This window comes from Lipophrys pholis (assembly GCF_963383615.2).
Source record: "Lipophrys pholis genome assembly, chromosome: 5".
NCBI classification, from domain to species: Eukaryota; Metazoa; Chordata; class Actinopteri; order Blenniiformes; family Blenniidae; genus Lipophrys; species Lipophrys pholis.
In genome coordinates this window covers 10,015,942-10,031,230 of record NC_137628.1, presented here as the reverse complement: position 1 = coordinate 10,031,230, position 15,289 = coordinate 10,015,942, and the positions used below count along the sequence as shown (strand labels likewise).

At 40.7% G+C, this 15,289-nt stretch overlaps 1 protein-coding gene across 1 annotated transcript; it reads left to right on the top strand.

Moving 5' to 3' along the window:
* Positions 1-1,285: 1,285 nt before the first annotated feature.
* Positions 1,286-9,883, top strand: LOC308110303 (CD48 antigen-like). Its single transcript, XM_080464513.1, has 5 exons — positions 1,286-2,199; positions 2,567-2,773; positions 5,039-5,335; positions 9,036-9,305; positions 9,496-9,883. The coding sequence occupies exons 2-5, from the start codon at positions 2,737-2,739 to the stop codon at positions 9,630-9,632; spliced, it is 741 nt and encodes a 246-aa protein (XP_080320639.1). The 5' UTR covers positions 1,286-2,199; positions 2,567-2,736; the 3' UTR covers positions 9,633-9,883.
* The last annotated feature ends 5,406 nt before the right edge of the window (positions 9,884-15,289 follow it).

Here is a 15,289-nt window from a genome sequence, read left to right as displayed (position 1 = left end):
ACACACAATGTGACATTTATGTACAATGAACATGTACATCAGGGCACAAGTTCTAACTTTTTTTTGGAACAAATTTTGAATTGTTTTTACATATTTACACACAATAACATATTTACCTATTATACTTTCATTTATTTTTACATAGTTACCTTTAATATTACATAGAAAATAATTATTACATATTTACCTATTACATATTTATTTATTGTTACACATTTATCTATTATTACAAATTATTTGACATATTGTCTTTCAGCTCTTCATTTATTCGATTTTTCACTCTCAGTTCCTCCAGAAGACCACACACTGCTCTTTGCCCTCCATTCTCCATCTTTTCATTCCTCTTCTCTCTTCTCAGACTCTCCACCTCGGCCATGGCTTCACTGAGTCTGGCTGTCAAAGCATCAGGACATGTGGGCAGTGCATAGGAGGGGTCCTAGTAAAAAAAAAAGGATTTACATGTTCAGAGTCCTGTGTTATCACATTAATTCATTGCTTGTGCAATGTGCAATCAATTGATCTGCTATCCTAATCAATATATATAATAATTAAAGCTGCAAGCAGCGTTGGTCGGGACCTCGACCCTTGCCGGACGACGGCCCGTCGGACATTCCTGACCCGTAAGGTGTTGATCCTTGATCCTAGCGCCCACATAAAGCCACCCCCCAAATTTCAGCTCAATCGGACAAACTTTGTTAGCATTCTAACCCTACAGCGTGGTCAAAAGTTGGCGGGATCCAGCTAATTAGCTAGTGATACGTAACCTTAGCGCCCCCATAAGGCCACCCACAAAATTTCAGGTCAGTCCGACAAACTCTGTTAGGATGCTAACCCTAAGGCGTGGTCAAAAATAGGCGGGAACCAGCTAATTAGCTAGTGATACGTCCTCCTAGTGCCCCCATAAGGCCACAAACCAAATTTCAGCTCAATCGAACAAAACTTTGTTAGCATGCTAGGTAGCATGCTTGGACCTGTGATGTATCTGAAAATCACACAGGTTAACCCCCCAGGTGTTCTTGACCCGAAATCTGGTCTAATCTGAAATGCTAACCAGTTAAGCTAACAGGCCTAGCATTAGCATTAGAAAGCATTAGCATTATGTCAAAGTGCCCACTAGCATGTTAGCTCCTCCACAAAGCACACATTAGTACACATGCATTATATAGCCATTGATAGCAGGTCAGCTCATAGTGAAGCACTGTCATGGCGGAACATTCCGGAAGCTGTGACATCATGCTTGGTGTTAGATTACACAGACTGGCCTGGCCAGGTGCTGCAGTTAATTACTGCATGTGATCAGAGTGAGAGCCGAATGATTTTCCGAAAATATTTTGGAAACAAGTCCTCCGAATCCATACTTGTCGGGCAGCTACGTGGATAAAAAGATCATTTCTTGAGAGGAATTTTTGTCCTCTTTCAGTCTGTGTGGGTTTGGAAACAGTCACGCGTAAACTTTAGACTGTGGGAGTCCTAGTTTGACGCAAACGCGGGATTTTGCTCCATCAGACTCGATGTTAAATCGTGGGTGAAAAAAAATCAGACAGCACGGTTCGTACTCGTCAAAAAGGACCTTTCTTATAGAATTTTCCCCACAATTCTTACATCATCGTGTTCGTAAGGTTCTTGTGGTGATTTTGATGTGCTCGGTTTGTTTCTGCGAGGCACGGTTTGGCCACATTTGATAGTAGTTCGGACTGTTCTGTCACGGCAGTTTTGGAGGTGAAATTTCGGTTTTCCCATGTATCTGGATGGGAGGAGGGAGGAGGAGGGAGGAGGCATGATTCTACTAGGAAACTTTGAGGGCTCATAAAAATGAAACCGTAGCATTAAATAACAATCTGTTCTAAATTTTTGAAGAGGACAATCTCCTCTTTCAAATCATACTGTTTTCAAGCCGATGCGACTTTCGCCCTAGGAGGAGATAGCGTTTGCGTTTAGGGTTTTTGGGCGAAAATCGTATTTTGAAAGGCAAATTGCGGACTTCCTGTTGGATTTAGGTCCAAAGTTAGAGCGCGTGAATCGTAGGTCTCGATGAGACGAACAAATACGTTTTAGTTTGATGTCTCTACGACATTCCTACGGGCCTCGGTGGCCGTTTTAGTACTTCTAGGTGGCGCTAGAGAGCCCTTTAGGCAATTTTGTGGTTTTTTTTACATGGTCTTCTGGAGGCAAGAATTCTTCATGAGCCTGCCAAATTTGGTGAGTTTTTGAGCGTGTTTAGGGGGTCAAATATGGGCCGGAGTGAAAAGAAAAAGAATATATAAGAAGAAGAAACATTAGAAGAACAATATGAAATGCCAGGTCTGTGGTGCCGGGCCCCCTGCGGGGGCCCGGCACCACCTTTCATGCTGGGGCACTTACTATAGGGCTCTGGGCTTGGGCTGGGCCCCTGCGGGGCCCAGCCTTTTTTTTCTCGGTTGCGTTCGAAACACAATAGGGACCTTGCCGGTAGGCTCGGTCCCTAATAAGGACGAGAGCAGAACACTTCAGGACAAAACTTGAATTTAATCAGAAAGATCTCAATTACCATTAGATTAACAATCTGCCAAATAAAATGAATCTGCAGGTAGATGAAGCAGGTGGTGCAGTGGAGGAGGAGGAGGAGCTCACAGCTCTCAGACCGTGGCTGCTTTCCTTCAGTCACAGAAGCAGCTGTTGCTCTGTCCTGGTCCTCAGAGGAGAAACCAGCTGGTTTCCTCACAGCTTCACACGTCTGACACCTTCAGAGACTCGACCATGAAGCTTCACCTCATCATCCTCACCTTCATCACAGGTACACATGTCAGCACTCTAAACTCATTTTTAAATTGGATTCCTGGAAAATTACTAGTTACTTCATTAGTTACTGCAAAATAATTAGTTACTTACTGAAGTAGAGCCAAATTTCACAAGCTTCAGGTTGCATACCATGATGCACTGCTTTTACCTTGCCAGTCAGTAGTTTGTGATAAATAACGTGTCAACTCTTAATGCTACTATCTGAAATGTTGTATTTAAATTTAGGAACAGGCTGGAGCTGTCAAACAAGGACATTAGAAAGGTTTTTATCAGACCAAAGGAAAGTAGTGTCAGACAGGTACACATCTGCACTTTGAAGGCACTAATGACCGTGTTTATATAGGTTTTAATCTTTAATTTCATTTTTGTTGTCTATATATATATATATATATATATATATATATATATATGTGTGTGTTTCTTTTGCAATAAAGGTTGATTTGATTTGATCTGAATTATTTGTGGCCGTCTTGATAACAGGCATGCAGTTGTAATCTTTATCTTTATAGTTATTTTTCCAGTAAATAGATGTGTGTTTTAAAATGTAATTATATATTTCTTGTTCAGAAATCGTATTTTATTAAATTCACGTTTATTCATAAATGTACGTTCTTTACCCCGACGCTCACTCACACACCAGCTCTGCCTTCAGCTCCTTTCAAGAAAACTTCTGTTCTAAAGTTAGAAACATCTTTGCTGCTCTGGCTCCAGTCAGGGACAAAGTCGCCTGGAGGAGGAAGGCAGGTGTTGAAATTTAAATCTCCTCATTCACCTACATATAAACACTTTGAATATCTAACTTACAACTAAAAAGGGCCAGTCAGTGGTTGTCAATGAGATTATCACCAAACGCAGTGATAATGCACACACTTTATTGAGTGTTGTGGACGGACTGAATCATCTCTCAGCATCAGTCCCTCCCGAAAGGCTATCTGCTGCAGCTTGTAATGATTTGGGATCCCAGCATGACTAACACCTGAGTCTCCAAACATAAATATTTAGTCTAATCAGGCACATTTTCACCTTTTTCAATAGCTGACATTGTTCAGCACCTTAAGCCCACAACGTCCAGCCTTGACACTTTACCCAGAACCTTTCTTAAAGATGTTTTTAATTGTACATCTCCAGATGTACCACAGATAGTCAACAGGTCTTGTCAGACAGGTTGTGCAAAAGCTCTAAAGACAGCAATTATCTCTTTAAACAAAAACAAAGAGTAAATCTGGATTTAGGTCAAACCACTGCGCTGAAACTGCTCTTTATTAAAATGCTGAATTGCATTTTTGTGAGCAGTGACACATCTAGAGTCTCAGTTTTAGTGCTACTGGATCTCAGTTCTTCTTTTGACACAGCTGAAAATAACACTGATTAGCAGGCTTGAAAAATACTTGGGAATTTCTGGCACTGCATTCAGTCTTTTTTTTTTTTAATCAATTAATTCATTTCAGGCATGAGAAAAACTTGTGTGCAAGCACATACGCACACAGATGCACCTAATTCCACACACACACACACACACACACACCCACACACACCCACACACACACACACACACACACACACACACACACACACACACACACACACACACACACACACACACACACACACACACACACACATATCCATTTCCATCTATAAACCACTTGATGATAATATAAATTCATATTCTAAGAAAATAAACAAATACACCAAATATATTATCTATATTCGAGTAAACTCATACATACATACATAGTCATATATCTAACATGCCTGAATAGGGGTCGGAAGAAGTAAGACTTATTTAATCTCACGCTCTCTGCAATATTCAAAAATCACATTTTATAATCTTACTTGCAAAATGGAGACTATTCTCCATCCAATAGACAATAGGTAATTATGAGTGTGAGCATATGAAAAGCACTTGTTGGGTTCCTCAAGGCTCTATCCTTGGGCCTCTGTATTTAACATATACATTTTCCCTCTGGCTCAGATCATGGAACATTAGAACATCTGGTATTATAACTATGTAGAAGACACTCAGCTCACGTGTCAGTGTCAGTGCCAGTGCCAGTGTCAGTGTCAGTGTCAGTGTCAGTGTCAGTGTCAGTGCCAGTGAATGACCACAGTCTCTTATACCTGCTGACTAAGTGCACCAATGAAATTATTGACTGGATGTGTCATAAATTTGACCAGCTCTTCTGCCCGTCTGATTTTTCTCTTATTAACTTGCAGCCATATTGTCCTTCTGATGGATGCATGTGTTTTTATTTCACAGTGATCATCTCATCTGCTGCTGATCCAATGAAGACCCTGACAGCCTCTGTAGGAGGAAATGTCACTCTGCCCAGTGCTGTGGTGGAAAGAGGATATCTGTTACGTGAAAAAAACAATTTAGCTGTGATATATGAAAATATACTGCAGATACTGGATGCTAACTATAAGGAGAGACTTCACTGGAACCAGAACACAGGATATTTTAGTCTCACCGGGCTGCAGAAAAATGATTCTGGGATCTTTACCGTTGAATTAAAGAAAGGAACAGACGTTTCTACAGATTATCTGATCGTCTACGGTACGTTGGATTTGTCTTCTTCACTTTGTTGAAATATCAATATTTTTTAGGATGTCTTGCCAGATTTATCCTCACAGTTTGGCTTTTGTGCTAATGATAACAAAGGCGACAAAGAAACTTTGATATTGTGTAGAATAACTTTCCTGATGACTGAACAAGGGAGGAGCGACAGGGGGTGAGAGTGGTTGGTGGACTTCCAGTTGTCCAACGGACATTTAGGACTGAAGCAGATTTGGGACAAATGGAAAACAGCCACGAGTTGGAGCCTATTAAAGGCATCCTCAGCTTCAAGAGTCTATGAGAGGACCAACTACCAGGATGAAATCCACAAGAAACCGCTGGTTGAAAAACAATATTTACTGAGCTTTACTGAAGTGGGTTGAGGCTGTTCCACCACTGTCTGGGTCTTCACTGTCCACTTTCAGCTGGCCTTCCTCTAATTATATCCCAAAGATGGTGGAGGTCAAATCGCTTTATGTCATTAGGAGATATGGAAATATTCTGCTGTCTAATATCTGCATACCTGTGAAAGGTGGTGCCATGTCTCCCGATGACATTCCCAAGTAGGAGCACGTATAAGTCAGAGAGCAACCATACATGTTCTATCTGGGGGATTGAAGCTGAACTATCTGAAGGCAGCGCCAGAGAGAAAAAACAGAATTGACGTTTGTGAAGCCAAAGTGCAGGAGCAGATATTCAAAATGACCTACCACAATGTTGAAGCTGTCTTCAAATCATCTCCCTGTCTGATACAAACTACATGATAAAGCATTGTGTGAATCCAGCTGGGAAAAGGAGGAGGTCTCATTGATAGCTCTCAATGCAGCATCATCAGGGCGATGGACTCCTTGTTCCTCACCATAGTGGCACTGAGACCGTAAAGGCATCTATTGGTGTGTAGGGAGTCACAAAAAATAATCTGGCTGCTTGAGAAGAAGTGGACGTTTGAATTTGTCTCAGCTGATTGCAGCACAGCTTGGCCTCTGGAGTCAGAGTTGAAGGTTGATAGAAGTGTAGCATCCTCACTGGTGAGCTCACTCTTCTGGTCAAATGCAGCAAGTGGGGAGGAAGTGACCTGTATTTTATTTTATTCATCCTCCTCTCAATGTCTTTCCTAATCACATTGTTTTAATGTATTTCTATTATATCCTTGGAAAGCACTGTGATTTGCCTTGTGGCTGAATGTGATATACTAATGAACTTTCCTATTGACAGAATGGCTGCAGGTGAGCCTGAGGTATCTGTTTATCAACCCTGACCCTTCAATGTGGGAAATAAGAGACTTCCAATGGGCTCATAAAGCATTCAGCTGAAACCAGAAACATTATTTTGTCTTTCTTGATGTTTTTACTTGTAATATTTTTCCACTTTCTTGATGTTTTACCCGTAATACTTTTCTCCTTTCCACAGTTGTCATGTGGGCCTGTATGAGCTTGTGGGCGTCATGTTTTCCTATTTTTCCGTTGAGGGTGTGAGTGAATTAATTAATAACAGTGTAACCAACATGCTATGGTAAGATATTAGAGAAGTGAAATTCATCATAAAATCTATGTGAACGAAGTGTTAGATATAAAGAGCAGAAACATGACGACAAAAGGAAGAAAATCTGATAAAAAGCTGCAGTTTGAGCTGCTCTGAATCCTCAGTTGTGCTTTGTGTTCCTCTCATGAAGAAACTGTGACGTGTGGTTTGAATACGTGATCAGGAAACATGTAGGCCTGCGTGGGGGAACTTTAAAACTTCTCTGTCATCGAGTTTTTCTCTGCATCAGCTTCCTGTCAAATGTAGAAAAGAGTTTATAGCTCCTAAAAAACAAAAAACCCAAAGCAAAACAAAACAGGGTTCTTCTTCTCTCAAAGCAGGTGATGGCCAAATGAAGCTTCATGATGCTTCATGAACCACTTTCTATATTTTCTGACTCCACCACATGGTACTCTTGGTTTGAAGATAGAGGCTGAAAGACTGGCAATGAAGTGTACTTTCTAAAGTTTGTCCAGCAAACAGCGCCATCTAGTGGCTTCTGGGGAAAAAAAGACAGTGGTTCATGAAACCATGGCTACTCACAGCTGTATGTGCTTCACAATGCTGCCCCCTACGGGTTTCTACAGTTCCTACAAATAATCAGACACCTCTGATACTGGACCAGCTCTCAGTTCAAGTTCAGGACTCAACCACAGTCTCTGCGTGAAGATCAGACATGTTATAGCTTTAGCATTTTTGTAACTTTTGATATTGACGTTGACGTGATCCATAGCTTGAGTACGTGGGATTGTTATTTTTCTACATTGTATGCCAATGCAAAGTGCTGTGAGATGGATGTGGTCATAATTGGCGTTATATTTTACTGTGTTTGTCCTGGATCTTCTAAGTTTGCAGAGACACAGAGAAGAGGCTCACATTTAGGTGTTGGCATTCATGTGGCAGCTTTAGCACCCATGTTGTAGTTTTAGCATTAGTTTTGCAGTATTGTCTTGTGTGTGTCAGCTCCTTTGGTTTTTCTGTGGTATTAATAACTCTTGGGTACAGGGGTTCTTTTAGAGCCACAAATCCTCAGAAAGCCACGTTTTAAACTCGAAATTCAATTTATTGGTGATTTTATCATCTTGATTGTAGATTTAAGATCCTAGGGTTCTCAAAAAACAGCCCTAATTAGTATAAAACGCAAGAAAGAAATACAACATCTGCAAATGTGTTGCAAATAAATTTATTTCCTGGAAAGGAAAATTCTGTTACATTGACATAGAATCCAAGACACATGGCAAACATTTACTAACAAGCAAACAAGATGGAGGCTGGGAGACATAGGAAAATACTTCAGGCCTGGAATGCGTCCAAATAGTCCCTCCGGTCACCTTCTTATACTATTTCCCTTAAACCCCGGAAGTGCCATAATAAGGAGCATTCAAAATTTCAATAAGCTAAGGAAAGGAGGCTCAATGCTTCTTTTATAACCTCCTTTAGCCTAGAAAACACTGATGGATCCAAAGGAGATGAGACAATACTGCCCCACAATTCCATGTGTTCACGGAAACTCACGATGATTGAAAAGGGAACAGATCATGTATGAAATAATATGCCTTGAATAACTTTAAATATTCTAAAACCAATATCCCAACTATAGATGCTATGCGGAAGTTGTAAACCAAACCCAGTCAAGTAAACGTTTTGTACAGCCTATTCTCAGTTTGCATCGGTTATTGATTCACGTGGCAGCCGTTTCACTTTTGTTGCTCGTAGGCTGGAAGCTTCTTTTCCTTTGATTTCAATTCAAACTTTGTGATATTACAGATTATATCAGCAGTTAGAGGCACTGGGGAAAGTGTTTTAAATGCACTTTTTTCAGTCCATTTTCGAAAATGTGTAGTTTTTTCAGCATGAGAGACGTCACTAACCTCCACCGCCGTCGGATTATTATTACGTCACCTAGTGGAAGTGCGGTCTGATTGTCAAAACAACGTGGTCTCCTTTTCCAAACTCCTTCAGGAAGTTTCCTAACACCTTTGGATGACAACACTGGGTTAAGAAAAGAGGATAAGAAAGGAGATAGGAGGGACCATTCAGATGCACCCCTAGACTTGGAGAGGAGGAAGTGGGTGGAGCTACCAAATTAGGTCACACCCCACTTTTCACCACCTGAGGTGGTGCTCTTGAAGTTTTGAACAGTAGAGATTGAATCATTGTGTGTGACTCTCTCCTGTAGAGCCTGTTGGAGCTCCTGAAGTGCACATGGTGAACGTGAGCTTGGACAGCTGCTCTCTGCTCTGCTCAGTGGACGGAGCTGAAGACACGATGCTGCTGTGGTACAAAAACCAGGACGTGGTGAAGCAGAGGGCCTCCGCTGGGCCTCTGCTTCTCACCGTACCTGAGTCAGACTACAGCTCCTCTTACAGATGTGTGGCTGCAAACTCTGCAGAACATCGGACTCTTATGGTGGACGTGGCGACATTCTGCAGCAAGTTGAAGCTCAGAGGTGAGACTGACGCTTCTGTCTGCATGTGCACCATAGTTATAGTGACAATGTTATCAACCTACAAACCCTGTGACCTCTGCCGACCCGCCAGAGGGTCCCAGACCCCATCAGTGCTGTAGGACAGTCTGACTGTGAGGCTGCATGTTGGACTGTGGGTGACTTACGGTGGACTCTGACATGTTCCCCACAGCTGAGACTGACTCACAGTCCTGGTTCTTCCTGATTCCCATTCTTCTGTGTTGGAGCTTCATCGTTCTCTGGATCATTCTGACGAACCTGAAGCAGAAGAGAGAGGAAGCACCAACTTCACCATCACACCTGAAATAAGCTGAAACCAACCTGCAGACTCAGAGGAGACACATGGATCCACCATCCACACACCTATTTCTACATGAAGAGCCTTCATGGACCTGAGACTGATCAGTTCCTGCTCACATTTGATCTCTGGACACAAAAGTCACACAAATCATTGTGCTTAAGCTTATTTGTGTTCAGGGAATTTACTATAAGTGACCCTTTTTCTGGCTGTCATATGATTTATATGTTGAAGTATACTAATAAATACTACCTATGACCACTAAATGTCGCTGTATGGAAACAAAACGCCTACTTCCAGCAAGAAGATGACAGGGTGAGAATGCAGAGCCTCTGAAAAACAAGTCACGCTTTGTGCTTTTCAAAGGAGGCAGGTTACGTGTGCGAGTTCAAACTCCAAGGATGATGGGAAGATGTTTTTCTGTGACCGCTCTGATACAGTTAGTCACAAAGTTATCAGTGGACTAAATGTTGCTGTAGTATTGGGACGGTGTTCTTTTGATGACGAAGCCTCCATAAGTTACAAACAGAGAGTAAAACGATGACACCAGCCACGATGCAGATGATGATAAGGATGACACCTGTTAAGTGAAACATAAACACCACACTTCACCAAACAGGCTTTGAAATATGAGTTATTGTTCCAGGTCAGGGTCAGAGGTCACTGACAATGTCTGGACACTGTGGAGCTGCTGGTGTTGACTCTACGGTTCAGTTGACAGGACGTCCTCACATCAACTGACACTGTTTTATTCTCTGCAGGGTTTTCAGCCACACATTGAAGAGGAGAGTTCAGGTCCTGCTGGTAGAATAAAGTCAGAGACAGAGAGGCAGAAGGGAGGCTCTTCTTCTGGATCTTCAGGTCTTTGGACCATAGGAGCGTGACGTCCTCCTGAGCTGAGTCCACAGAGCAGCTCAGAGAGCAGCTCTCAGAGCTTCTGTTCAATACGCTCACTTGAGGAGTCGGTACAGAGTCTGCAGAGCAACGACACAGAGAATCACATCACAGTCAGGATACAGTCTGAATAATGATACAGGATTAATAATGATAGTGTACAATGAGAAGACTGCAGTAATACTTTCTGAATGGAGATGTTGTTTTATGTCTGGATGGTTTTATTTTCATTGTGAGATTGATATGTGAGATTGATAATCCACTGTGTGGAAAGCAGCACTGAGATCCAGAAACACTAAAACTGATGCTTTAGATGTGACACTGTTTACATAAATGTCATCTTGCACTTTTGTCAGTGCAGCTACAGCACGGTGGTTTCACCTAAATCCAGACTGAAAAACATTCATTGTTTACTTTTCATAAGAGCATTGACTTTCATAAAATCTGTCTTTTCAATAAGCTCACCTAAGAAAAGAAGGTCTGATATGGACCTGTAAGAGTTAATTAGAGATGAATCCAGAGTGATTCCTGCTGTCATTAGAGCTTTTGTTAAAAATTAGTTTAGAGTGCTGACATGTGTACCTCTGATGAAGATGAGGATGATGAGGGGAAGCTTCATGGTCGAGTCGCTGAAGGCGTCAGACGTGTGAAGCTGTGAGGAAACCAGCTGGTTTCTCCTCTGAGGACCAGGACAGAGCAGCGGCGGCTTCTTGTCTCAGTACGGTTTGGTGGAAACATGAGGGAGGAGAAGCAGCTGCAGGTTGTTCTTCAGCAGGTTTAGAAGTGTTCAGACGCATGAGGATGAGTCTCAGTGGGAGGAGCAGCTGGAACCAGAGAACCTCAATAGCTCCAGAGGAAGAAGCAGGTCAAGGAGAAACACCCTAAGAACCCTGGAGACTGATTATCAAACTGCTGCAAAACAGGAAACTTTATAACATTCATGTTACATGACAAAGTCTTCAGTGTCTCTCGTCTTGAAACTGGACTGAAGGATGATTTTCACATTAAAACACAGGCGGTGTTTTCACGATAGGTTTAGTGGCCACCGGAGGTTCTCCTGGAGGGTCTTCCTTCTATGTCCACCACAATATGGAATCCAATGACGTGATGAATGAAGGTTCAATGAAGGTTTAATTTGGAAACAAATCAAGCAAACAATTAATACGATAAAAGTTTAACAAGCTCAAAAAGGACAACAACAATATTTTTTGACAAATTATATCCATTATTAATAACAATAGTTATTTTATTTGATAATAATGAATATCATGACTGAATTTTTCTTTTAATTTATTAAATCAATAATATGCATAATTGGAATATTCATAAAATATACTGTTGAATATTTAACTCTTAATCAGTGTGATTTTTATTCATGTTTTTTAAATCGCAAACTCACAAAAAAAAACCTTCAAAACACAACAAACAAGAAAAACTGAATGTAAGAATGGCTGCATGCTGCACGAAAACGCTGCTCTGATAGAAACCTGCTTGTTCGGGGGGAAGCTGTGGGCTGAAGATGCTTCCGACGACTTATTTCTATCAGCACCGCGGTGAAGCGTGAGGCCAGAGAAACGCAGCTCTGCTGCTTTGAAGTGGAACAGGAATCATTTTCTATCTGACAGCAGTAGAAACCATGATGTGGTTTACACAGAGGACTTGTAACCAGCAGGAATATAGAGGTTCTTTCAATTTTATTCATCTACTATTGTTGTTAACATTGTCGTTTCGCTGTGGAGAACAGGTGCTTTAAACATTAGAAGAATTATTTGTGACAAATAAAGGACATTTCTTTCCCCTTCTCCTCCTCCTCACTTCCATTTCCGCCCTGCTGCTGATTGCTGCTCATCTACTTCCTGATCTCCATCAGCCCGTCAGCTCCACTCTGGGTCTTTCTGTTGTGGACTCTCATTACAAACTCCTTAACTCAATGATGGAACTTCGAGAATCACTCTTTTTCCTCTGTTCAGGTGAGTTTTCTGTTTTCTTCACACAAATCCTTTGTCAGCTTCCCTCCTTTCAGAGGAAAAAGTGGTTAAGTTTCCTGTTTTAATTCTGTCTGAAATATTCAGACGTTTTCTCTTTTGTGTGACAAAATAAAATGTGAAATTAGAATTTAAAGTGTGAAAACACACACACACACACACACACACACACACACACACACACACACACACACACACACACACACACACACACACACACACACACACACACACACACACACACACACACACACACACACACACACACACAGGCTGTTTTAAGAGAAGAAACGAGGCAATAGAAGCTTCAGAAGTCAAATAAATACAGGGAAAAGCAGTATGTTTCATTTGTTTTTATTCTGTTTGATGCTCATTGCTCTTATTTATTGTCACGTATCTTTATTAAAGGCAGCAGACAAGATATTTAAATTTTTATTTTCTCTGCAAAGAGGCTTCAGTCAGATTTATCTCTTCATTTGAATTGAACAAAAATGTTTTTCAAATAAGTCTGTAAGTGATTTGTGTCTGAATACACTCATGTATTTAGTTTCTTTTATATATTTTTTCATTTCCACATTATTCTTTGCAGATTGCTGTCCAGCTTATGAACAGATTTTTGCTTTATTTTATTTTATTTAAATTTAGTTTGTATATTAATTTCATTTTTCATTCATTTTGTTTTGAAATACACAATAAATTCACATAAACTATAAAATCAAACAAATGTTTGGTTCTGAAGGTATCATCACACAGAGAGCAGGCAGAAGAAAACAGACAGAATTGGATCGTATTTATAAGTTCACCTCTTCTGATGGAGGATTTTCTTCTCACAGACAATAAAGTTCTTTGCTCCACTTTGACCTGCAGAAGTTTACGAGGCTGATGGAGCTTTTCTGATTCAGTTCTTGTTAAATTGCAGCTTATTGTCCTTCTGATGGATGCATGTGTTTTTATTTCACAGTGATCATCTCATTTGCTGCTGATCCACTGGAGACCCTGACAGCCTCTGTAGCAGGAAACATCACTCTGCCTGAGTCTATTCAGGAGAAAGGATTTCTGTCATATGAAAGACGGGCTATTGCTCTGGTAAAAGAGAAGAAACTGGTGGAGATATATGGAGAACATTACAAGAAGAGACTTCACTGGAACCAGAACACAGGATATTTTACTCTCACTGGGCTGCAGAAGAATGATTCTGGGATGTATACAGTTGACTCGAAGGAAGGAAGAATTGTTTTTATAGATTATAAACTGACGGTGTACGGTACGTTGGATTTTTTCTTCATAACTTTGAATTGTGTGTTCAGTGTTTGGAAATGTCTCTATTATTGTAGTCAGTGGTGAACCTGGTTGGTTTTACACCCTGGGCGAACCCATTAAATCTAATGCGCTAATGAAATTGCAAGAGAGTGATGCAAACCTTTTTCCTCAATAAATTATATGACGACTATGCCTTCCACTTTTAATGCTTTTTTAGGAAAATACACAAAAGGTGCAAAAAAACCCTTTTATTTCTAATGAATAAAATCCTGCTTATGTATCCTTTTTATGTTATTGACTCCAAATAATACATTCACATTTGGTAATGATTTTAAAATTCGACCTTAATACTGTTTTAATTTAAGGAATGACTGACAAGATTATTGGCAACAAAATTGTCTCAAATAGTTTATAACATTGGCAAGTTGTTGCTTAATTGGTCATTATTGACTTTAAAATGGACAGAATTATTTAGTTATTGGTTTTTACACAACCAAATAAATTTGCTTAGAGCCATGAACAATAATTAACCTTTTAAATAAAGATAAGACAACTTATAAAAATTCAACTTTCGCTGTTTATCTATTCAGGAGATGGGATTTCTGTCATATGAAAGAAAGAATTTAGCTCTGGTGCTTGAGAAGAAACTGCTGGAGATATATGGAGAACAGTACAAGAAGAGACTTCACTGGAACCAGAACACAGGATATTTTACTCTCACTGGGCTGCAGAAGAATGATTCTGGGATGTATACAGTTGACTCTAAAGAAGGAAGAATTGTTTTTGTAAATTATAAACTGATGGTGTACGGTACGTTTGATCTGTGTGTCCAGTCTGGTGATGTGTGTCTCTCTGGGTTTGTCCTGTGAGGGGCTCTTGACCTGTCCTGGGTGGAACCTGCCTTCGCACACAGCACTGATCAACTTTTACACCAGGAGACCCTCAACTGGGCTGATTGGTGGAGATGGTCCATCATTGCAATAATCATTCTGCTGCCATATCAGCACATTAGTTTTCGGCTTGAAGTCACTTCAGAAAACAGAATGAGTATTTTTATTGTAGCAGGAGCAACTAAATTAATGGTGCAGTTTTCATCAGGCGCCATGTTAAAGTATTTAACTTATTAGAGTAGAAGGTAGTGTATAAATATCAAAAAGCAAAGAGAACAGAATGAGAAGTATCTACATTATATCAATCTCTCAGTGAAAAAACATCCAGACATAAAACAACATCTCCATTCAGCAAGTATTACTGCAGTCTTCTCATTGTACACTATCATTATTAATCCTGTATCATTATTCAGACTGTATCCTGACTGGGATGTGATTCTCTGTGTCGTTGCTCTGCAGACTCTGTACCGACTCCTCAAGTGAGCGTATTGAACAGAAGCTCTGAGAGCTGCTCTCTGAGCTGCTCTGTGGACTCAGCTCAGGAGGACGTCACGCTCCTGTGGTCCAAAGACCTGAAGATCCAGAAGAAGAGCCTCTCTGCTGCCTCTCTGTCTCTGACTTTATTCTACCAGCAGGACC

Excerpts from the sequence above, each read along its gene's own strand:
- LOC308110303 (XM_080464513.1), top strand. The coding sequence starts at position 2,737 with ATGAAGCTTCACCTCATCATCCTCACCTTCATCACAG. Across the intron at positions 2,774-5,038 it reads CATCCTCACCTTCATCACAG|TGATCATCTCATCTGCTGCT; the intron begins GTACACATGTCA and ends TTTATTTCACAG. Across the intron at positions 9,306-9,495 it reads CAGCAAGTTGAAGCTCAGAG|CTGAGACTGACTCACAGTCC; the intron begins GTGAGACTGACG and ends TGTTCCCCACAG.